Genomic DNA, 26,550 nt, shown 5'->3' on the forward strand with positions numbered 1-26,550 from the left:
TCAGAATAAATGCCAAATATTATCGCGTAAATATTCGGGAGGGTGTATTAAAGCCTTGGGTACGCAAACATTTTGGCCGCAGACATAGGATATTCCTCGCATCAATGGCCACCAAAATCTCCGGATACCAATCTGTTGGACTATTGTGTCTGGAGTATTTTGGAAAGCAAGGTTCGCACTAAAAAATACCAAAGTGTCGCTTCGCCGGGATTGGGCCAAAATACGGCAGAGCAACATTCGGGCAGCGTGTGACAGTTTCATTGGCCGTTTGAAGGCCATTATTCGTGCAGAAGATGGCCAATTCGAACAAATCTAAACTTATTTTAAAATTTGATGCTATTTCCGACATTTTTTGCTTTCATTCAATAAAACTTACAAAAAAAAAAAAAAAAAAAAAATTAAAAATTATGGCTTCTGACTTTGTTGCAGTTTTTTTTTTATCTCGCCCTGAACTCTTCTTGGCCTAACATCATCCGTTTCCTTAATTTGTCCAAAATTGTATTTTTCTACCTATCATTGAGTTAACGTTTTCTATTATTTTTAATTGTCTCTAAAATTTTGAAAAATGGTCTAAAATTCCCCCTTGGATACTTTAGAGTTGTAGATTTTATGCAAATCCAACATCATTGCCGGTAACTAAAACTGAAAAATGCCATTTGAGAAACGTTCTCAATCCTCACGCTCCTATTTCAATTCAATTATCATATCACCAATAATTCAAATGTAATTTTCCAAGGAACATTCATGCTCCAATCAACATACCTCCACAGTCCACAGTGGATGGTCCAACTACACAGAGCACAGAATCGTTAACGAAAAAAATATGGAACATTTCTAAAAAAATTCAATTTTCAAACTAAAAACAAAAATTGGTTGTGGCCGTAATGAAATTGTCATTTCAATTTACTAAATCCCAGACCAAAGAGTGGTGCTCCATCAAAAAACGAAAACGAAAAACAAACCAAAGCATTGATGACGGAATGAATAAAAAAATCTCGAAATACAAAAAAAAAAAAAAAATTAAAGCCAACATCTAGAACAACAGCCAAAGTGAGGCAAAAACTCCACGAATACGAGAAGAATGTAATTTGCCAACAATTTGATTGAACGGGATTCGATTTGATTCGATTTAAAATAACCATGGCTCTTATTTGCCTGGGCATGGCAGGCGAACAAATGCCAGAATGTCACCAGCCAACATATGAACGACAGACATCGCCATCATCGATGACATCAAACGTCATCGACGACACTATCTGTCATCACTGCTCTGGATCTACCCATCATCTATCAATCCTGCTGCCGCTGCTGCCGCTGCTGCTGCGCCAGTAATAATACCTGAGTCCGCATAAAAAATGCAGGAGTGCCACCTTTTTTGTGAGATTTTTATATTGACGGTGTATGGTATTCTTTTTAAACAATTATATAGAGAGCAGATATGTAAAGTACTGCAACATATTTGAAGTTTTTTGCTAACGAGGTGGGCATGAACATTGGGTTGAATTTTTTTTTTTTTCAGAAAAGTCTGACACTATTTACTACAGTAATGGAAAAATATTCACAACGATTTTTGGAATTCCTAAAAGCTCGATATGTCAAATTAGAGGCAGTTCAGTTTTTGTTTTTTTGAAGAGAGTATTTCAGCCCTCAGTTAAGCCAAAATATCAAACTGCTGCTAATTTTTAGGAAAAGCGGCCCAAAAATTCACAAACGTCTGGCATTATTATATTTGACTCAAATCGCACAGATCGTTTACTCATGGTAAAAATGTCGTAAAGATTCGACATCCTTGGTTTGAAGTGTAGCTTTTCTAAATACATACCCTTGGGAGAGGAGAGTATAATTGTTTAAATTTCCGTTTTTGCAAAATAGTCAGGCTTAGGTTGTTTTTATAAAAAATCAAAAAACCTCCACCCACTCTTCGTAATTGCACATTGTCTCCGTATTCTAACTTAATTGACGACTTTCAAAAACAAATAAATCATATTCTAAAACAAGAAAAAAAGCTGTAAGTTCGGCCGGGTCAAGCTTTGAATACCGTCCACCAATTGGAACGAATTTGGCAATTTCCTAAAAAATAAAATCCTTTAAAATTCAGTTAAAATCTTAAAAATACCGAATGAAGACGTTATATTAGGGTTTTTACGACGACGTGGACCTGCATAGGCAACTTCTGTCATAAGCCATTACAATATTCAAACACGAAACTTGAAAAAAAAAATTGATTAATAATGTAGCTAAAATCGTCAACATACGTCATAATACGAATATAGGGTATCATTATACGGGGGCTATACCAAAACGTAGACCTGCACAGACAATTTTCTGTCATAGGCTGTCATATTCATTACGATTTTCAAATACCAAATTTGAAGCAATCCCGTTGTATAATGCCGCTAAAATCATCAAAATACCGAATATCGGGAGGTACAATTACATGGGCGCTATACCAAAACCTACATGGCCCATTTTCAATACCAAAAGTCCTGCAGACATAATATACATTTGAGTAAAATTTTATCCACCTACTTCATTTCGTTCGGAAGCTAGAGTGATTTCTATAGACGAACGGACATCGCTAAATCGACATAGAATTTGATGATTTGATACAGGGTGAGATAAAAAAAAAAACAACAAAGCCAAAAGCCATAATTTTTACACTTTTTTTAAATTTTATTGAAGGAAAGAAAAAAAATGTCAGAAATAGCATTAAATTTTAGAATAAGTTTATATTTGTTCGAATTTGTCACCTTTGGCACGAATTATGACCTTCAAACAGCCAAACCATCACTGCCCGAATGTTGCTCTGCGGTATTTTGGCCCATTCCCGGTGAAGCGCTGGCTTGAGGTGATCGACACCTTGATATTTTGCAGTGCCAACCTTGCTTTCCAAAATACTCCAAACATAATAGTCCAAAGGATTGTAATCCGGAGATTTTGGTGGCCATTGTGTGCTGTAAATGAAGCGAGGAACCTCATTTTGTAACCATTCTTGGGTGGCGCGTACTGAGTGCGATGGTGCTGAGTGCTGTTGCGGCCAAAATAATTGCGTGCTCAAGGCTTCAATACACCCTCCAGAATATTATCGCGATAACATTTGGTATTTATTCTGATGCCACGGTCGATTAACACGAGCGGAGAGCGACCATCGGCCCACATCATCACCATGGCCGGCGCTTGAGTTACGGTGGCCAACCGAAAGTGCACATTTTCAGCTGACCTCTTTGTTTACCGGATGGAATATTGCGATATGTTCAGCTCGCGAGCCATTTTTCGGCCACTGCGACGCGGGTTTCGATCAGGTCGCTCCTTTACTTCTCGAACCATTTCTGCAGATTTTGCTGTTTTCTTCCGTCCACTTCCTTGACGCCGGGCTACGTTACCAGTATCACAGTAACGAGCGATTGTACCAGACACAAACGATTTATTCACATTTAAATGCAGGACTGCTCTGACGATAGCCACTTTTGGTTTTCTAGCCAAATATAAAGAAATCAAACTATAACGCTTGAATTCCATCACGAATAATTTTTTTTCTGGAAAATTCTCACCAAAATGCTTTTGTACGCTTTTGAACAATATAATGAGCTGTCACTGAAAACATTTAACAGCTGGAAGTGACATTTTAGACAGCGTAAACCTACTATAAAGAATGAATTTTAATCTATATAATTTGACTCTATTTTCCGATCCCTTATCCGATGAAATTTTAGAAAGGTATTTTATATTCCAAAATTGTATATAATTATGTAACACATTCAAATTAATATCATTTCCAAAAATGTTCGCACAAAACTTAAAATAAAAACCGCCATTAGTTTTTCGAATTTTGATAAATTACCACCTAAGCTGTGATTGCCAAATTGTTACTTCACAGTTTGAAGTTGGTTGTAGTTTTTTCATCTCACCCTGTAGCATGTTGTAAAGAATCGCTGACTTGTTTCGCAAGTTATGACAGATAAAAATATTGAAAATTGTGACCCATCGTATAAGGTAGCAGCTGGGGTTCGCAGATAGATCATCTTCACAACAGATCTTGTGTTAGGAAAAATGATTGTATGTGTGAAATTTGAAGAGAGTTGGATGCTTATTTTGGATTTTATGATCGCTTTGGTTAATGGCACCTCCAATACAAAGGGTCCGATCTCTACCATATTTATAAAAGATCTTGTGTTGATAGAAATCTTAAGATATACCAAATCTGAATGCAATCGGATGTTAATTTCGCGTTTTATGAGCTTCATGAATATTCAAAAATGTGACCCTTTGTGGAGAAGGTACCGGAAGGAGTGGACCGATTTATTCCATCTTCATACCAGACTTTGGGTTAATAAAAATATTGTGGTGTGTGTAATTTGAAGACAATCGGACACTTACATCAAATTTTTTAAGAGTTATAATTACTCAAAATGTTGACCCCTTGTGGGGGAGGTACTTAATGGAGTGTACCGATATTGTTCATTTTCACACCTGGCCTCACATTTATGCAAATCTTAGGATTTCCATAGCATTTTTGCAAGACCTCTCACCTCTAGTTGACCAATATATTTTTGAACGACTCTGTTTATAAAAAGTACTTAGATAGCAGGACCTATTGAACCGTCAACAAATTTCCACCTCGAATTTTCGATCCACCATCGCTGAAAAATGTTTCAATTTCCCTCCATCTCCCCTCGGGAATTCAGTTGAAGTATCGGTGTGTTGTGATTGTAACTGCTGTGGAATGTAAATTACAATGTTCGAGCTACGATGTAAAGTGAAGCCGAATGGAGATTGGAATTGAAGTTGATGTTGTTGTTGTTGTAGTTGTTATTGGTTTTGTTTGTTGTTCAGTGCTTCAGCGTTTTTGATCGATGGTGGATGTTTGACAAATAGACGGATAAATGTAATATTTGGTACCTATCAGCAGAATCATCAACATCGTCATTTGATACTCACACACATACATACGAGCACACATACATACCCCACACCACCGTGCAATATTGATTTATTTGTAGCTCAGGTGCCAATCTGTTCAGCGATTTTTTGGTTTGGTGATTATTGAATTTCCATTAATGTGTGTTAACTTAGCTTCGTTGGCAATTTGTCCGCTGCGGCAGAAGTAACAGCAGCGTGATGTATTTTGTAGTTGTTGTAATGTGGCAAATGGTTTCGGTTTGCTTTGCAATTGAATTTATTAAAACTGATTTTTCCTCTACTTTCAAGTTACCGAAATATTTTTATGAAAATAATATTTCTATGTATAATATTTGTTTTTTTTTTTTTATTTTGGAATTATATTCGGCTTGCTTTGATATGCAATTTCGACAATGCTAATTTCAGGTGAAGTAACAATTTGGCAATCACAGCTTAGGTGGTAATTTATCAAAATTCGAAAAACTAACAGCGGTCTTTTATTTTGAGTTTTTTGCGTACATTTTGAAAATGATATTAATTTGAATGTGTTACATAATTATTTACAATTTTGGAATATGAAATACCTTTCTAAAATTTCATTGGATGAGGGATCGAAAAAAAAAGTCAAATTGTTTAGAGTAGAATTCATTTTTATGGTAGCTACATATTTCTCAGCCACTCGTCCGACAGCTGTTAAAATTATTCCACTGACAGCTCATTATATTGTTTACAAGCGTACAAAAGCATTTTGGTGATTATTTTCCAGTAAAAAAGGTATTCGTGACGGAATTCAAGCGTGATAATGTGATTTCTTTATATTTGGCTGGAAAACCACAAGCGGTTATTGTTAGAGCACTCCACTCGTTTGTGTCTCGCACCATCGTTCGGTACAGTGATACTGGTAGCGTAGCCCGACGTCAGGAAGTGAAAGGAAGAAAACAGCAACATCAGCAGAAATGGTTCGAAGAGTAAAGAAGCGATTTGATCGAAACCTGCGTCGCAGTTGCCGAAAAATGGCTCGTAAGCAGAACACATCGCAATATTCCATTTGGCAAATATTGAAAAAGCTCGAGGTAAAGCCATTGAAATTCCAAAAAGTGCAAGAACTTACACCGCAACAGAAAGAAAATAGGCTCAAAAGAGCTAAAGAGTTGCTTTGCTTGGCCGAAAGTGGTGAACTGCCGAATTTGGTTTTCTCCGTTGAGAAAATACTCTTTGTCCAATAGTTTGTAAACAAACCAAATGATCGTGTTTACTTTCCAAAGAGGTCAGCTGGAAATGTGCACCTTCCGTTGGCAACCATAACTCAAGCGTCGGCTATGGTGATGGTGTGGACCGCCATAACAGCCGATGGTCGCTCTCCGTTCGTATTAATCGTCCGTGGCATCAGAATAAATGCCGAATATTATGGCGAAAGTTTTCTGGAGTGTGCATTAAAGCATTGGTTGGGCAAGCAAACATTTTGGCCGCATACCTTGGACATTCCAACAGAACTCAGCACCATCGCACTCAGCACGCGCCACCCAAGAATGGTTACAAAATGAGGTTCCTCACTTCATTTCCAGCGCACAATGGTCACCATCCCCGGATACCTATCCGTTGGACTATTGTGTTTGGAGTATTTTGGAAAGCAAGGTTGACACTAAAAAATACCAAAGTGTCGATCACCTCAAGCAAGTGCTTCGCCGGAAATGGGCCAAAATACCGCAGAGCAGTATTCGGGCAGCGTGTGACGGTTTCATTGGCCGTTTGAAGGCCATAATTCGTGCCAAAGGAAACCAATTCGAACAAATCTGAACTTACTCTAAAATTTGATGCTATTTCCGACATTTTTTGTTTTCATAAAATATAAAAAAAGTGTAAAATTATGGCATTTGACTTTGTTGCCGTTTTTTATATCACCCTGTATATCTTCAACCGATTTCGGGTTAATTGCGCACTAAGTGTCCAATAGCTGTCCAAATGACACGAATTTTGATATATCGGACCGAATTTAGTCTAGAAGAAAGTACATCAAATATATGTTTCATCCGATTTAATGTTTAAGTCCCTCACATTCGTAATATTTACTCCACAACAATGATATTTGGTACCAGTTATCTTATGGAGCTCGGAAATACCTTTGCCAAATTTTATCGAGATCTACTCATATTTGGATATACCTCTCATATATGTAATCAACGGTTTTTTGGTTAATTGTGCACCAAATAGCCGATATCAGTCCAAATGGTCTGAATTGTGGCAAATCCGACCCAAACAAGTCTAGAAGCAATTACATGAAATTTAGTGAAAATTACATTCGTAATATAGGGTAAGTGTACCAGTAGTCGGCACTTTTAGGATTTTCGCGTTTTTAATCGCTCACCATTCTGGGTGGAACTTTTCAATTATTACAAAGTTAATTAATTCACATTTGAAATTTTGTATAGTTTTTGCAGTAATAAATAAAGTTTTAATTACTTTTTATTAAATTTCGTAAATTTGTAGTTTTATAAAAACAATGTTTTTTTGCCAGTAGTCGGCACCACTTGCCAATTGGCGGCATGGCATGTTCCAACAGTCGGCATACCAACTTTTTTGTAAGAATAATTAATAATAATAATAAATTAATTCATTAAAATATAATATTTTTGTTTAGTTAAACTTATTCGACGTCTTTATTGTAATTTTTTTAAAGAATATGGATTGTTGAGAACCTTAACAGACAAAAATTTAATTTTTATTAGAATAAATCATCTTTTCTTAGCGAAATTGTACACAAAGATAGCTGACAATATATTTGAAGTAAACAAAATACATTTAGTTATAATAGTTTAATTTATCTGGGCTTAAAAATAGAAAGTGCCGACTACTGGGACATGCCGAACTTAGGCACACTTACCCTACACTTGACAAAAACGGTACAAGATATCAGATACAGCCCAGAAATACCTCTGCAAAATTTTATCAAGATCGGTTCAGAATTGGATATAGCTCCCATATATATATCCTTAATCCGATTTCGGTTTAATTGCGCACCAAATGGCCCATATCAGTCCAAATGACCTGAATCTTAGCACATCCGACCAAATTCAGTCTAGAAGCAAGTGCATCAAAATCGGTTCAGATATAGCTATAGCTCTCATATATATGATTCATCCGATGTTTAAGTCCCTCACATTCGATATATACACCCCACAATAATGATATTTGGTACTAGATATCTCATATATAGAACTCGGAAATACCTTTGCCAAATTTTACCGAGATCGACTTAGATTTGGATATAGCTCCTATATATGTCGTCAATTCGATTTCAGGTTTATTGTGCAAATAATGGCTGACATACGTTTCCATTTAGTGAAACTCGGCTTCAATATACATACTTTTAATATTATCCTTCTCTCTGCACTCAATAGCATATTATTTGGTATAAAAGCTAAAAAATGTATTTGTAAAGTTTGGTGAAAATTGATTCAGAATTTGTTGTTGCTATTACTATTACTATTGTTGTTGTTGCTGCTGCTGCTCTACAAGAAATTGTCAGATGCTATGAAATCTTAATTTATAACACCTTTCTAAAGATATTAACATCAAATCAGCTACACTTACATTAGGCATTACATTTCATTAATGCACTCTGCTCCACACATGCCCAAGGCAACGGAACCTGCTATGTGTATGTGTGGGTGTGCGTGCGTGAGTGTGTGTGTGTAATCCAAGGATACTCATAGATTGTGTTTACTAATAGATGATAATAATAATGCGATTATTTATTAGTATAGCATGTCCTGTTTCTTCCTGTATTACACACCCGCACACTCACACATCCACTAATACACCCTTGAAGAATTTTAGCCATGTCTCAAGTTCCTTTTAATGGACTCTAACCAAGCATTTATGCTGTATTCTTCTCTCTAAGCACACCTACACACATTAGTTCTACACCCACATTTGGGTAGCGAAAGCATCGAATGTGTGTGGGTGTGTATGTGTGCCTGTGTGTTAGTTTGACTGTCAGTTATGTCTCAAAGTAAAACTATTCGTCGAGATTAAATTACACTCAAGGTGTTTTTAGTTGGCAAATCAAATAGCATAGTTTCAGGATAATGTTGCTTCTTAACGTTAACTATCAATGTGTATGTGTGTGTGGGGGGAGATGAGTGGCAGGATGTGAGGAAGGAACATACACACACACACACACCCATCAACATTAATTATTCATGCGAATTTCTAAATTCTGCAAATAAAGACAAATATTCATTCTTACAATTAATGAGATTTAGTTTTAGCAACAGAACGAGGACGACAACTTCAAAGGTATGAATAGAGACAGAGAGAGAGGAGGATTTCTCCTTAGCTGGGTGCGGATAATCAGGGTCTTTTGCAGGATATAATGTGTGCAAATTTAATTTTTCATTTAAAGTGTTTCATAATAGATTAAAGACATTTTAAGGAGTCTGTAGAGCAATTAGTGCCTTGTAAAAGTAAAAACAGTAAATTTTAGTGACAGTCTTAATTTAAAATCACTTAGTTACATTGCCGACTAAGGTCCTCGCCCTCGTTGTTTTTAAATTTCTGATTGTTTTTAGCTTTTTTAAATCCCCACAGATTTTGGTAGACATTTTTGTTTTTACCAAACCCAAAATTGACCAGACGTTAAAAAGTAATCCTCTTAACGAATTTTATTTCGGTGATTCAATAAATGTGTTTTCATTTTGTGAAGGTCCTTTTTTCGGTTAACTGTTTTGGTGGGATGACAAATTTTTCACAGAGAAAAACACATTCCATCAAAAATCGTGGCCACCGAGTTTACTCACTGATGTGACGGGTTTTTAATGTCGGAGATGAAAAAAGGATTTTATTGATTTTTTTTCAAAGAAACAAAAAATGACGAAAACAGTGCTGGCAATACTTTAAAAAAAAATTGTGTAATCGTCAATTGTTTAATTTTTTTTCGAATCCTCTCCTGATTTTGTCAAAGGACTCTCAACTATCATCAATGGTTTTCATATCCTACAATAGTATGTGTTGGTGGTAGTATAAGATTGATTAGGCCAATAGGTTTGTAAACGACGAAAATTGGTCCTAAACCCACTATGTGGTATAAAGATCTTCCTTTCCCGCCGAGCTGAATCGGTCTATCCATGTTAATTTGTAATCACGGTACAGGTCGCATTTATGGCTCGTTCCTCACGAAATGTGGCATGGACGTGTGGTTAGGGTCAAGATAGAAGCCAATTGTTTTTGGAGATGAAAAGCAAAGTATTCAGAGGTTGGTATGGACCAACAACAGAAAGATTCCCTGATTAAATCGACGATATTCTCCAAGGGAAAAGTGTTTAGACAATTTAAATGGTCACGTATAATGTTCCGAGGTTGATATGGACCACAATTTTCGCGTGATTTTTTTGAATACTTATCAGCATGGCACATGACTTAAAAAATGGCCAATGCCAACGGTAGACCCAAGACTACATTTTGCAGAACTGTAAAGCATTTCAAAAAATCGGCCCACACCCTCACCATGACCGCCGCTTGAGTTCTGCAGGCAGGTCAAGTTCAAAGATGGGTTATATCGGTCCACCATATCATATAGCTCCCAAACAACGGTATCCCATATTCGGTGCTTTGATGATTTTAGCCACATTTGTTAATGGAATTGTCTGAAAATTCACACAAGGAGTTCTTTCTGAGTACTTTACCCTCTGGTAGAGAATTATTTATATAGGTCGTATAGCCCGATATCGTAAAGCCCCAATACAACGGTAACCCCCGATATTCGGTATTTTGATGATTTTAACAACACTTTTCAATGGAATTGTCCAGAACTCAATCCATACTAGAAGTTCTTTCCAAGTATTTTACTCCCTGGAAGAGAAATATCTATATAGGTTCATGATATCGTATAGCCCACATACAACGGTACAATCGCCTCCACTCCCCGATATTGGATATTTGGCGATTTTAGGGCCGTGATTCACCGGAGTTGTTTCAAATTGAGTACCTAGAATTAATAATGAGTACTATAGCATAAGACAAAAATTGCTTATCTACGTCTTAGTATAGCATCCATATAATGGTAATGTAACAGAAAATTGTCTATGCAGGTCCAGGCCTTCGTACAAGCACCATATATCAGTACATCCCTATATTCGGTATTTTGATGATTTAAACTACAATTTTCACGGATTTTTTTTTTCAAATTTCGTATTTCAATATTGTATTGGCTTATGACAAAAGTTGCTTATGCAGGTCCACGTCTTCGTATGGACCCAATATAACGGCTATATTCGGTATTATAAAGATTTTAAAAGAATTTTTGGGGAATATTATTTTTTTGAAAATTTCCAAATTCGTTCCAAATGGTGGAGGGTATTCAAAGTTCGGCCCGACCGAACTTACTGCTTTTTTTACTTGTTTTTCTTTGCAATCTTTAAGTCCCCAAACTAATTTGTTGTAAATATAGCCGCTAGAGAATTAGAATAATTATTTAAAAATCTCGACTGAATTATGATGCCTACTCGCACTGTTTTTCATATAGATTCCTTAACATCGATTAGATATCATTATTTTCATATAGATTACTTCCTCCCTAAGGAATTGAGATTTTAGTTTATAAAGCATTTACATTCGAATGTAATGAAACTCCTACCTTGCTCTCAAATTACTATAAAACAATCATTGAATTATCACGGCAAATGTAATTTCATAATTGTGATGGTGATATCTATTCTTCTTTTGTCCAGTGCCAGAGAATCAATTTCACCACTGCGCAAATTACTTCTAATTTATTTTCCTTTGAGTAGCTGATATTTAGACTACTTCCAAGGAAGTACATATAACGACAATTACTACCAAGTTAGACTATTAATAATTATTTATGCTGATTAGATTAATTTAAGGCAACAGGAAAATTAAGAGGGTGTGTCAATGCTGGCAGGGATATCAGCATGGGGTGGCATTGTCTCATCTTCGTTCGGTTCCAATGCGTCGCAGTCAAGTGTTTTTACAGCCCTCTGTCAACCGGTTAATTACAACAAATTAAGTTGTACGACATGCAAATCCCAAGAATTGTTAATCCCCCCCTTCGGAATAATGGCAAATGAGTTGATGGTGATAATGGCAATGTTGACAGTGACAGTAATGGTGGTGATGATACTACACAAACAGGTCAAAAACAACCCCCAAATGATAATTTCAAAACGATATGGTATTGAGTGATGGACGGAATACAGTGGTGTGATAGGGTGGAAAATATATATAAAAAATATTAAAAAAAGATGAGTCCCTTATTGTCAATTTTAAACCATAGATACCAAGTGGTAGTTTCTGTGAGCTTTCTATGGCTAAACTGCTTTTTTAAAGAAAGAACCGTCTTTGGTAAAATTTCTTAATTCCGATTTTTAGGAATATATATTTTAAAAATGAGATGTTGTACAGTATAATTTTTGAAAAAAGTTGTTACTGTTTGATTATACAGGCTGAGATGAAAAAACTGCAACCAAATTCAGACTGCTGGCATTTTTAAGCCACTCGTCCGACAGCCGTTAAAATTATTCCAGTGACAGCTCATTATATTGTTTACAAGCGTACAAAAGCATTTTGGTGAGAATTTTCCAGAAAAAAAGTTATTCGTGATGGAATTCAAGCGTGATAGTGTGATTTCTTTATATTTGGCTGGAAAACCACAAATGGCTATCGTTAGAGCAATCCAGCATTTAAATGTGAATAAATCTTTTGTGTCTCGTAGCATCGCTCGTTACGGTTATCCTGGTAGCGTAGCCCAACGTCAAGGAAGTGTACGGAAGAAAACAGCAACATTAGCAGAAATGGTTCGAAAAGTAAAGTAGCGACTTGATCGAAAACCCACGTCGCAGTGACTCGTGAGCTGAACATATCGCATGAACATATCCCATTCGGCAAATATTGAAAAAGCCATTGAAATTCCGAATTTAGGTTTCTCTGTCTCCGATGAGAAACCATTCGTTGTCCAGCAATTTGTAAACAAACAAAATGATCGTGTTTACTTGCCAAAGAGGTCAGCTGAAAATGAGCACCTTCGATTGGCCACCAAAACTCAAGCGCCGTCCCTGGTGATGGTATGGGCCGCCATAACAGCCGATGGATGCTCTCCGCTCGCATTAATCAACCTGGGATCAGAATAAATGACGAATATTATCGCGAAAATATTCTGGAGGGTGTTTCAAAGCCTTGGGCACGCAAACATTTTGGCCACAGACCTTGGACATTCCAATAGGACTCAGCACCATCGCACTCAGCACGCGCCATCGAAGAATGGTTACAAAATGAGGTTCCTTGCTTCATTTCCAGCGCACATTGGCCACCAAAATCTCCGGATACAAATCCGTTGAACTATTGTCTCTTGAGTATTTTGGAAAGCAAGGTTGGCACTAAAAAATACCAAAGTGTCGATCACCTCAAGCAAGCGCTTCACCGGGAATCGGCCAAAACACCGCAGGGCAACTTTTGGGCAGCGTGTGACGGTTTTATTGGCCGTTTGAAGGCCATAATTCGTGCCAAAAGTTAATAATTCGAATAAATCTAAACTTATTCTAAAATTTGATGCTATTTCCGACCTTTTTGCTTTGAATTAATTAAATTAAAAAAATTGTAAAAATTATGACGTTTGACTTTGTTGTAATTTTTTTTATCTCAACCTGTAGAGCTTCAAAATTTGGCACAACATTGTATATTATGTCTTGGATGGTTGGTATTAAAACTCAGGTATATCGGTCCATACAACGATACCTTCCGACATTCGGTATTTTGATGCCACACTTTTTTGTCTAAAAATTGGTATTTGTAGTTCGCAATGGTTTCTAGCTTCTGTGGCAGAATGTTGAATATTTAGGTCCACGTTTTCCTAAAGCGCACATATAATCATACCCTTGGAAATTCTGTAGTTTGATAATCCTAGTCACATTTACCCACGAAATTGTTTCAATTTTGTTATTTACGAAGATTTGGCAGATAACAATTTCCTGAAGTATTACATTGTCTATAGAGGTTCCCATATTGGTGTGGCCCCCATACAACTGCCTCATTTTGAAACACGTTTGCATTCAGCTATTTTTTATATAAAAATGTTTTCTTTACCCAAAGGTGGAGGGTATTAAAAGTTCGACCCGACCGTAATTATTTTTTTTTTTATTTATTTTTATCATCATTATTTAAAAATAAATAAGGTTCCTTAGAGAATTAACTAAAATTATTTTCCCCTCACAAATCACTGTGTGGCACACCAAGTCTATTATTTAACAATGGATTAAATGGCAGAGTAAAATACCAGAAATCAGACAAACATGACAGCACAACAACAACACCAATACAAAAAATGTAAGTAAGTACAACAACAACATGATTTCAAACAAACCACACTTGTCAGGGAAGAACACAAAGTTTAACAAATCCATATTTGCAAATTGAATCAAATCGACATGTTTCCACATTCCAGGCACTTGCCGGGATAGGCAAGGAAAACGTTTGCCGAAAATCTTGCCAAACACAATCCAAAAGAAAGGGGGTGGGGAGGGGGGAATCTATACATTGTGTATCTAGCAAATTGTGTGGGTTGGTTGGTGGCCTGTCTTAGCCTTTGATTCGTAAATGACGTTGATGTTGATGCTGATGATGACGAACAACCCTTAAAAGTCAAGTATTCAAAGATGAGGAAGTACCAAAAACAAAAATTATACTTCAGTTCCTGTCTCTGTCTGCGTGTCTCTCTGCCTGCCTATGTGATCTATTCTATTGGCATCAGACTTTTCCCTGTTTTTGCAAAGTGACAGCAATGTACTTCTGCAGCTACCCAACCCCACCACCCCCAACGAAATTCGTTCGTTAGTCATTGCAGGAAGCACATAATTCACAGATAATTCAATTTTCAGACAGTTGGTTTAATGGTAAAACCATCATTAAAGGATTTCTTTACGTTTTCGGCTTTTGTTGTTCTCGGTCTTGTCTTGGCAGAACAGGAGAGTCAGAGATGGGCTAGGAAAACTTGAGTTTCCTCTTGTTTTTGTTGTGTGTGAATGGGTGGTGGGTGGTTTGTTGTGTAGGCATTGTTCTTCCCTTTTCAACACCTTCTTGCAGTTGTTGCTCTTGCCGTAGCCGATGCTATCAATGATAATCACTCAGAAATCATCATTGGCATCATTATCAGAAATAACATCGTCTTAATGCTGGATCAACGATAACATCAATGATAACTCCATTAGCCAGTGGCTGCAGTAAAGTTCCATTTTCCCATTCGTCTTAAGTCCACAGTAATCCTCCGTTATTGATGATAACGACTTTTGTGGGTAAAATTTTGTGGGAAAAGGGGAGTTTTCAGGATGACATTACACTTTATGGTAATGATGATAATTTTGATTGAAATTAAAGATAAATATAAAAATATGTTATAATAAAAAATTATATCTTTTCCTGTGGCTATCCGAGGAAAAGAATACAAGAAAAGTAGAATTTCATTGCAGAACAAGTATGTCCAGTGACTGCCACCCCAGTAAACATATGTATGTTTTTTATATTCTCCGTAATCTTATGGTCCGAGAATCGAACAAACCTTCCGGTCTTGTTTAAAATGTCAAAACGTCATCCACAACAGGTCTGCCTCAGTGCGATTTAATAAACTCAGATTCGTTTGCGAGACAATGTCAAAAGAATTTCGGTTGAAACATCGTCTGATTCGCAGTAGTAACTTTTTTCTGAGATTAGTTTCTAGCAACAACTAACAGGGCCAGGTATATGCGGCATCGCGTGACTTCACTGAGAGTAATTCTCTTCATTCTCTGAATCATTAACAAAATTGAGAGAACATAATTGTACGACTCTCTTCCCGGCCTCACACACTCGTAATTATAACTACTATTGTCTTTGTTGTTTACATGCAAATAAACGTAATTGTCATTCCGTTGGAATATCGTAGAATTATCTGGATTAAAATTCCCAAAACTTTCATATATAAATAGGGAGCTAAAAATACAAGTGAGTAGCATGTCAGCCAGTCCAGTTCAGTATTTAATTGCTACCTGTAAATGTCGGCCGGTAAAGGATTAAATTAAGGAGCCGATGCTAATTAGGAGTGAACTCTGTAAAGTACAGAATCTTTTAAAGGTTTGGTAATCTAAACGAGCCCTCGTTTTTTGTGGTGCAACTCGTATCGTGGAATAGCGTCTACAAGGGTTGTGTTAAGCCCGAATTATATAGCAGTAGTCTCATAGAATCAAAGTTTCGAATAGTTAGATTTTACCCGAGAGTAAAAACCACTCTTAGTTGTTTGCGAGTACTCATGTTTTAAAAATAGAGTGGTAGTGGGTAATGCTCGTAATAGAGAAAGAACTTACTCTTAAAGTGAAATCGAGTAGAAAAACTATTTTTTTTTTCTGATTTACGGGTTTCTGATTTACAAGCAAAATGTACTTCCATTCGAGAAGCAAACCAACCCACCGAGTGGTATAAAACTTGATTTCTATTTATACTCTAAAGTGTACTGCAATGCTCGAATTCGGACAAGTTTTACTCCCTACTCTATTTCGAGCGGATGTACTCTCGCCAGTATAATACCAGATACTATTCATATAATACCAAACTACGAGCCATCGCAAAAATTATTTTGCTATGATGAAATACCCGAAGATAGACCGAAATTTTAAGCAGAGACGCGAGAGTGAAATTATTTAGCATTGTGACCGATATGAGAAAGTTGGGGGGCAATCGCAATCGCTCTAGAATCCTGGGAAAATTATAATTGCACTGAGTACTTTTTTTCTGCAACGGTTAACGGCGACTGAATCGAAAAAGTACCGCGTATTTTAACCTTTAGATTATTAAGCATTTCAAGGGTGACAGTGCGATATCAGATTTTTACCGTCATGGACTGGGAATCATGAACCGGGGAGTAGAGTATACCAAGATAGTTTCAATATAATTCTAACTAATTTAAAGGAGGTTCCTGCCAATGATTCAAACCTCAGTACTGAAAACCGAACATCAACTTGGATTTCGTCAGCGGTACCACAGAGAGTAAAACAACAGCATTTTAAAGCTTATCCTCACAATTTAGTCGACTACTTAAGCAGATCTGGTCATGTCGTAGAAGAATGTAGCATATGACATTGTAAATCGTCCCTATGCCACCCGAGAAAGTTCGAGTTCTCTACTCTATAGGTCAAATTTGAAACATTCGTTTTTAAAATTATTTGCTTGGGCGCCACTCGCAAGTGGAATGGTTGAATAAGAGGTTCCATGATAGCGGTGGATACCGAAAGTCCTCCACAAAGTGGGATTATGTCTCACGTACCTCCCACTTTTCTGGAATCCAAAGACTCTTAACGGTCGCAAGTACTCGTACCATTGAACGATCCTAAAATCGGGGCATCCCCTCGAATATATATTTCTTAGGTTTAGAACTCCTCACCAAAGAAGCAGAATTTCATGATGCAAATATTCTTGGAATTTGAAAATGAGAATATGAAGGGAGTTAAGCAATGAATTCCGAGCACTTCTCTTCTTTATTTGCCTATTCGATTTCCGAATATAAGCGACCAATACAATTATATATCATCATTTGTTACAATTTTAAAGGTATATTAATATATTATTTCTGATCTCCATAAAAGCTTCTCTATTTCTGGATTGACTCAGTGGGAATGAGAAATTTCCAATGCCGCTCCATTTTAGGATATTGCCAATCCATGATGTTTCTTTCCGTCATCTGGATGGCTTCCCTTCTATCGTTTAACCGATTATGGTTTGGAGCAGCTTGAATTTTCGGTTCCTCATTAGATGTCCAAGATATGACGTCTTTCTTTTTTTATACCCAAGACCACATGGAAGTCAGGGTATTATGTCTTTGTGCATTTGTTTGTAACAGGCAAAAGGGAACGAGATAGATCCATAGTTCCTTTTGATGATCTGCATAGAATCACATTCTGAGTCGATTTATCCATGTATTTTTGTGAACAAAGTACAGTTTGTATTTATTACCCGATCCAGATGAAATTTTGCACAAATCATTTGTTTGGCCCAAGGACGAACCCTATTGAAATATATATCTTCGTCCGAATTGCCTTTTATTGTGCACCAAACGTGTAATATCAGCCCGAATAGTATGGAATTTTGCACATACAACCAAATTAGGCCTGAAAATAAGTATGCCAAATTTGATCGAAATCGGTTCAGATATATCTATAACTCCAATATATCTTGTTCATCCGATTTATTATTTTTGTCCTCCGCAGCCGTAATATGTACTCTGTAACAAAAATATTTGAGGAAATACATCAAATACAGCTCAGAAATACATTTGCTAAATTTTATCGAGATCGGTTCAGATTTGAATATAGCTCCCATATATATCTTCTTTCGATTTGCCTTTTATTGTGCACCAAACGTTTAATATTAGCCCCAATATGATGAAATTTGGCACTTACTATCAAATTGAGTCTAGAAGCTAGTATGTCAAATTTGGTGAAGATCGGTTCAGATATAGCTATAGCTCCCATATATACTGTTCATCCGATTTGTTATATTTGTTACCCACAACCGTAATATGCACTCCGCAACAACGATATTCAGGGAAATATATATCAAATACAGCTCAAAAATATCTTTGCCAAATTTTATCGAGATCGGTACCGATTTGGATATAGCTCCCATATATATTTTTATCCGATTTCGAATTAATTGTGCACCAAATGGGCAATACAAGTCCGAATTTAAAAGATACAAATGCTTCGGCATATTTAGTCCTTTGAACTTTAAATTGTAATTATAATCATAGCGTGTATGATTGAATTCTCCCATAAAAACTTTTAATTGTTATGCGGAGCTCTACTAAATTAGCAAAGTGGTGTAGGGTATCATAAAGTCGACCCCGCCCGACTTTAAGACTTTGTTCACTGGTTTAATTATTTGCTTGGGCGCCTGTCACATGTGGAATTCTGGAATAAGAGTTTCGTGGATATCTGTGGAAAGCTGTCTTTAGTACTGTTGTCCCTCTACTTTTTTGAATCCAAGGATATTTAACTGTATAGAGGTCACACGTATTTGTACCTTTGTACCAACCTGGAGTCGGGGCCTTCCTTGAATATATATTTATTAGAAGAAAAAGGAATTTTCTAGAAGTCCATACCAAAATTGCAGCATTATTTGATGCGAGATTTATGCAAATCTCCATGGAATGTGAAGATGAGTATATGCAGGACGACGGGCAAAGAATTCCGGCAACCAATTACCCATAACTTCTGAAAATCTCATCCGGAAACCTGTTGGAGTCAAAGCTGTGACTTTCACTAAAAAAATGTCCTCAATGTTCTCTAGTCTCATGCCGACATTATTTGGGCTGAAGACAAAGACACCTGGCTGACTTCTCATAACACGATAAATCAGCCTGTGGTTAGATATAAATCGCCAATATGGCCTGCATTGAAGAGGTACTTAGATCAGTCATAACGCCGCTCTTAAAACTACTTCAGGTTGCCATCTCAGTACATTAGTTGGTCATTTAAGCCACTGAAAACCCACGAAGGACCATGATAGTTTTGGCAAAACAATGTTAGCGAAAAAAAATAAAGAAGTGAAATATTTTCGATTGGAGCCCATAATAACGAAACTTTTTATTTAAAGAGTATGGAACGAGTCTCGAAACCTCAAGGAAATTAAGGGTTAGTAAAGCAAAAAATACATTTTTTTGTATTTAATTTAATAAGTACTACACTCTTCAATGTGAGGGTATATCAAATTATACTTTATAAAAAGAAATATGTATGTGAAACCTCCCTTTAACCCCATCTTTGAATCCATTTGGATTGAGAGCACATACACATACACACACAGACTCAAAACAAAACTCAAACTGAAATTGTGAAATATTAATTGTTTCATTAAATATTAATAAAGACATGAAGTGAAGATGAACTTAAAACACAATTTGTATGAATGAATGGCATAAAAAAGAATGGAGAAAAAGGGAGGGGAGAAATAGGCCCAGAGAGTCGAAGAGAAATGCCAGCAGTTGACAGTTAAGTCAGCATCTGGGTCCGTAGCCATGTTTTAGGCATAGCTACATTTGCTATGTCTTCACACACGACTGGCTTTCTTCGGAGCTTTCGGTTGCTCAAACTCATTCATTTGGCAAAAAGTCGTAGAACAACAACAACAGCAACACAAGTAGCTGTTGGCAGCTAACAGTATTACTGCGCATTAGGGATTCCCTGGGGACAAAGGCGGACAGAGGCGGCAGCTCTACTCGAAGAGGCCGAGCGAGGAAAGGAGTTAAAAGTATGTTTTTAATGGAAATCCGCCATGGCAGAAATATAGCCAATGCTTGCTAAGTGGGACAACAGCTTGAACTTTTTTCCTCGCTACTCAAACCAACACAAAATAAAAACGAAATAAAATATCAACAGCTCCACATGGAGAGTGTGTGTGTGTGAGTTTGTAAATGTATAAAATCTCTAATCGGATTATGTTTAACAGAAAATTACAAAAGAACACAAACAACATTAGCTTCCTTGTAATCATCAGGACAAGAGCAGAATGGTAGCCAGTAGAGGCCACAGAAGACTGTGGGGAAGCAGTTGGACCTTTTTGGTAACAAGTGACCGAGGAAGAAAAACAAAAACACATGCCTTCACTTCTGGGCCACTCATTTATGCTTGACTTACGGCCCCGGCCCCATTGGTTGCCTCTCTCTCTCACACACACACACTCTCTTTTCAGCTTCCTCTGAAACCAGGCCAAACAAGTGTTGGCCATATTGGATTGTGAAAACATCTGCAGCCTTCCAAAAAGCAGAGAAAATTAAAATTAAATTTTGCAATTTGTAACTCATTATTTATTTAAAACAAATTGAAAATTAATTTCGCATAGAGTCCGAAATTTGCCAGCACGAGTGGCACGAGCCGGGGAGAAGTTCAACGAGAGCACAAAATTTATAATGACGATGATGCTGGTGATGAAATATAAATGTTAACACTTTTTTTCCTTCTCTTGTGGAAGGTTATTGGAAGGTGGTTTAACCATCCCCCAACCCCCACAACGAATCCAAATAAAAATTCGAGCTGTTGCTAATGTCCATAACCTGGTGGTCTGTCTACCCCGTCGTCCTGGTGGGAGGTGAAAAATATACATTTTTAATTGTGTTTAAGGTTGGTAATGAAAGCCTAAGGTCATCACCGGCCATCATCCAATGCGAGTGTTTGCTGGCCACTCATTACCATCATTACACCGGCCATATTTACCCCGGGTAACTCGGAGATTATGTACAATGAGCAAATAAGGATATGAAATTTTGTTACAGTTGATGGACGGAGTTTGTATTTTTTTTATGTAGGTGTATGTGTGTGTGGGAGTGCGTTCAAAAGCAGTGATGATTTAATTATTTGTAAATAAAACAACAAGTTATCAAGTTATTTATACACAATTAATGAAACAAAAATGGGAGAACGATTTTTCTTTACTATAAAAAAAACCTCCGGCCTCAGAAATTGCAATGTTTTTTATAGAAAAATTCAGACTTCACACAAATAAGGTATTTTTTCCTACAGAAAAAAATGGAAAGATTTTTCTATAGAAAATAGTTGGCATTAAAAACCGATACCAAAACAATTCCTCAATTCCTGAGAACAATTTTTGTAAAAAAAAAATCCCAAAATGAAGATGAGGTATTTTTTCCACAGAAAAAAGTCGGTTTAAGGACATGAGGTGTCAGGTGCAAGGACTGAGGTTTTTTTTATACCCTTAGACATATAACTAAATCGTGCCTCATAACAATAAGGGTTTTTGACTCTATATCCTTTTCGAACATTTGGAGTAGATCTAGGGGTGTCCGTCCGTCCGTCTGTCTGGCTGACTGGCTGGTATGTTCGATAACTCTTGAAGGGAGTACCCAATTTGGTTGAAACTTAGCACATGGTAACATTGCAGGGTGTGATAAAAAACAGCAACAAAGTCAAACGCCATAATTGTTATATATTTCCTTCTTTAAATTTTATTGAATGAAAGCAAAAAATATCGGAAATAGCATCAAATTTTAATATAAGTTAAGATTTGTTCGAATTTGTCACCTTTGGCACGAAATATGGCCTTCAAACGGCCAATGAAACCGCCACACACTGCCCGAATGTTTCTCTGCGGTGTTTTGGCCATTCCCGGCGAAGCGCTTGCTTGAGGTGATCGACACTTTGGTATTTTTTAGTGTCTTTAGCTTTCCAAAATACTCCAGACACAATAGTCCAACGGATTGGTATCCGGAGATTTTGGTGACCATTGTGCGCTAGAAATGAAGCGAGAAACCTCATTTTGTAACCATTCTTGGGTGGTGTGCGCTGAGTGCGATGGTGCTGAGTCCTGTTGGAATGTCCAAGGTCTGCGCCAAAATGTTTGCGTGCCCAGGGTTTTAAAACACCCTCCAGAATATTTTAGCGATAATATTCGGAATTATTCTGATGTCACCGTCGATTAATACGAGTAGAGAGCCCACATCACCACCATGGCCGGTGCTTGAGTTATGGTGGCCAACCGAAGGTGCACATTTTCAGCTGACCTCTTTGGCAAGTAAACTCGATCATTTTGATTGTTTACAAACCGCAGGACAAAGAGTGTTTTCTCATCGGAGACAGAGAAAACCAAATTCGGCAGTTCACCACTTTCGGTCAATTGAAGCAACTCTTTAGCTCTTTTGAGTCTATTTTCTTTCTATTGCGGTGTAAGTTCTTGCACTTTTTGGAATTTCAATGGCTTTAATCCGAGCTCTTCTTCAAAACCAAATTTTAAATTTTCCAAATTTAGTACCATTTAGAACACCTAAGTACGAATTTCCAAAACTACTCTTTCCTCAGTTCAAAAATACAATAGAATTCTTCGCCCAAATCAAAATTGCACCAAATTTAGATCATTTAGTACTTTTCATGCACATAAGTACAAATTTCGAAAACTTCCTTCTACTCTCCGCAAAATTCAAATTGTACTCAATTTAGTACCGTTGAGTACTTTTTGTATACAAAGGTACACACTTCCACAACTACCTCCTTATATCAACTCTACTCCTCAAACTTGATTCCCATTCCATTTTTATATCTAACCGTTCACATGATACGAAATTGTACCAAATGTAGTACATTTTAGTACTTTTCGTTCACTTATGGTGCGAATTTCCAAAAACCCTTTGGTACATCAATCATAAACTTCACAGTGACCCTGATTCCAAATTTAAGAGTTCTAGCTCTACTGCTTCGTAAAATACAATGGAAGCCCAAAAAAAAAAAATGCAGTCTCGAGCCAATAGTGACCGTCACCCGAAATTTCAGGATTCTAGCTTCAGTCGTTTCGTCTGGGCTTTGATGATTATTAAAATAAATATTTATGTAAACGGGCTTTGGTTGAGGGTATACAACTGTCGGAAAACCGACTGAAATCTTTTAACTTTTTTCAATAGAAGAATATTTAGGAAAATTTTTAAAAACCAAAAATTGTTCCAGGATGTCGAAACCATTTTCATACATATTTTAGAAAAAAAATATATATAAACTTTTTTTAAATTCCACCCCAATACATTGAATCCTTTAAAAAATCTAAAAACGCTTAAAAACTTTCTTCCTCTGATGATTTCTAATTTTCGAAATTTTTCTCACCTTTGTTACAGACACCAGCTATTCGTATCATCCTGCCATACATGATGAAACTTTTGTGCGTCGTAAACAACGGCGAAATCGTACAACGTTTACACTGCAACAGGTAATTGATGTGAAAATATTTTTACGGTCTTTTAAAGCTGAAAAGTTTCTCCACGACACTTGACTTCACTTAAATCGGTGTTTCTTTGTTTTTCTTTTTTGCTATTGTTGTTGCAGTTGGAGGAACTTGAGACTGCATTTGCCCAAACTCATTATCCGGATGTTTTCACACGTGAAGATTTGGCAATGAAAATTAATCTTACGGAAGCTCGTGTACAGGTGAGTGAGAGCTAGAGAATATGAACCACAAAGGATATTTTGTTAGTAATTCAAAGCAAAAGAAAAGCGAATGAAGAAGGCAAAAGAAATATGAGTTGCATGAAATTGTTGTGCGTTGGTATGAATAAAACCACAACAATTTAATTTTTTTTAAAAAATTAATGTTTAATTTCCAAAAGACAAAATAGAACTCTCTAGAAAATGTAAAAATTATTTTGTTGTCACCAAATACCAAAAACTGAAAGTCAAGGCTAACTTGACGAAAAAAGAAAAATACAAAATCAAAGATGACTTGATCACATAAAAATAATATTTTTAAAGTAAATTATTATTGAGTACTTTCCGGCCGCCACAGTACTCCCCCTCCAGCGTTGTCATTCAGCGAAACGAACTTTCTTTGTTACAGATTTTGGATTTTGTCCTTGATTGTTGAATTCATTAGATAATATACACGGTTTCAATCTGTCAATAGAAACTACTTTCTCTTTTCCTTCAACAAGAATCTTGAAAATTTTTCCGTTCCTTGAAACAACTTTATGTGGGCCTGTGTATGGTGGTTGTAACGGTTTCTTCACTGCATCATACCTTAGAAAAACATATTGACATGTTTTCAGTTGATTGTTGATGTAAATTTTGTTACTACTGTAACATCCTGTAACTACTGGCTTTGTACTATTCATCTTGTTCCGGAATAATGTTATCCAATCAGATTCATCTGAAAGCTGCTGTGTGTCAATAATAAGTTCTCCAGGCAAAGCTAAACTACTTCCATAAACCATTTCAGCAGGAGATACATCAGTATCGGTGATAATTCGGGTTCGTAACCCGAGTAGGATGAGCGGTAGTGCACCTACCCAGTCATTACTATTTGTACATCTTATAGCTGATTTTAAAGTTCTGTGCCATCGTTCTACCAATCCATTTGTCTGAGGATGATAAGGTGTTGTGTGTTTCACTCTTGATCCGCATAATTTCGCAAGTTGCCTGAATAATCTGCTCTCAAATTGTTTACCTTGATCCGAAATAATTTCCAATGGCACACCAAATCGTGAAATCCATAGACTGACAAAAGCTGAGGCTACTGTTTCAGCCCTAATGTCTGCCAGAGGAATTGCTTCTGCCCATTTCGTGTACCTGTCAATACAAGTTAAGAGATATCGATAACCTTGACATGGCGTCAATGGTCCAACAATATCTATGTGGATGTGCTTGAAACGTTGAGTTGGTGGTTTGAATTCACCATACTCACTTTTCGTATGACGGTGAACTTTGGATCGCTGGCACTCGATACAACTTCTAGCCCATTCGCTCACATCCTTCTTTAATGACTTCCAGATGTAACGTGACCGAATTAAATTGACTGTACCTTTAACTCCAGGGTGTGACAATCCGTGAATAGTATCAAAAACTAACTTTCGAAATGATGGTGTTACGTAAGGTCTGATGGTAGAGCCTGATACATCACAGTAAATCTCAAATCCTTCATTCTTCATAAGTTTTAGCTGTAGACCGGACATTTTGCCGTTTAATATTGATTGCAATTCTTCATCGGATTGTTGCTCTTTTGCTAGTCCTTTAAAGTCAATGCAATGGGGCGTTCTGATTGTTTGCACACGCGACAATGTATCGGCCACCACATTATTTTTACCACTGATATGGCGTATATCTGTTGTGAACTGCCCAATGTAATCCAGATGTCGAAGTTGTCGTGGAGATGCCTTTTCCGGACGCTGTTTAAAAGCGTATGTTATAGGTTTGTGGTCCGTAAAAATGCAGAACTGACGACCTTCCAAGAAATACTGGAAATGCTTCAAAGTGGAATATATTGCCAGCAATTCACGGTCATATGCACTGTATTTAGCTTGAGCAGGCGACAATTTCTTAGAAAAAAATCCTAGTGGCTTCCACTCACCACTAACATACTGTTGTAGGACACCACCCATGGCAAAATCGGAAGCGTCGACACAAACTGATGTTGGTGCATTTTCGCATGGATAGGATAATAATGTTGCGTCTGCCAACTCTTTCTTGCAATTTTCGAAAGCTTGTGTCCGTTCCTCAGTCCACGTTATATCGCTGTTATCGTTCTTCACATTGGCGTTGTAAATGCTATGTAAAATTGCCTGCGACTTTGCAGCACCTGGTAGAAATCGTCTGTAGAAGTTTATCATACCCAGAAAACGACGAAGATCTTTGACAGTGCTGGGTCTCTTATATGCTTGTATTACCTGAACTCTGCTAGGAAGAGGTCTTAACCCTTCTTTTGTTACGAGATACCCAAGAAATTCCAATTCCGCAACTCCAAAAACACTTTTATCGATGTTGATAGTTAAACCATATTGGCGCAGTTTCTCGAATAATCTTCTAAGATGATTTTGATGTTCTTCCGCACTTACTGATGCCACGAGAATGTCGTCTATATAAACGTAAACGAATTCTAAGTCTCTACATACCTCGTGCATAAATCGTTGGAATGTTTGTGCAGCGTTGCACTATCCAAATGCCATCCTAGTAAATTCAAATTTCCAATCGGTGTTGCTACTGCTGTCTTTTTTATATCTTCTTCTTCCACTGGTATATGGTGGTAAGCTTTAACCAAATCAATTTTGCTAAAAATTGTCTTACCATCCAGCAATGCACCAAAATCATGAATATGTGGAACTGCGTATCGGTCTGGGACGGTGCGAGCATT

The 26,550-nt window shown here is 36.9% G+C and overlaps 1 protein-coding gene and 1 long non-coding RNA gene across 2 annotated transcripts in view; one reads left to right on the top strand and one right to left on the bottom strand.

Moving 5' to 3' along the window:
• LOC101896102 (paired box protein Pax-6-like) overlaps window positions 1–26,550 on the top strand; it is a 122,455-nt gene that overhangs the window by 34,317 nt on the left and 61,588 nt on the right. Inside the window, 2 exon segments of the mRNA XM_059128681.1 lie at window positions 23,549–23,640; window positions 23,757–23,858. Of these exon segments, the coding sequence (XP_058984664.1) occupies window positions 23,549–23,640; window positions 23,757–23,858 (194 nt within the window).
• LOC131805514 (uncharacterized) lies at window positions 3,679–5,217 on the bottom strand. Its single transcript, XR_009343700.1, has 2 exons — window positions 4,967–5,217; window positions 3,679–4,899 (listed from the first exon to the last, which is right to left on the bottom strand). It is a non-coding gene; the product is annotated as an uncharacterized LOC131805514 (long non-coding RNA).

Source organism: Musca domestica, unplaced genomic scaffold (assembly GCF_030504385.1).
Source record: "Musca domestica strain aabys unplaced genomic scaffold, Musca_domestica.polishedcontigs.V.1.1 57, whole genome shotgun sequence".
In the NCBI taxonomy this organism is placed as follows: domain Eukaryota; kingdom Metazoa; phylum Arthropoda; class Insecta; order Diptera; family Muscidae; genus Musca; species Musca domestica.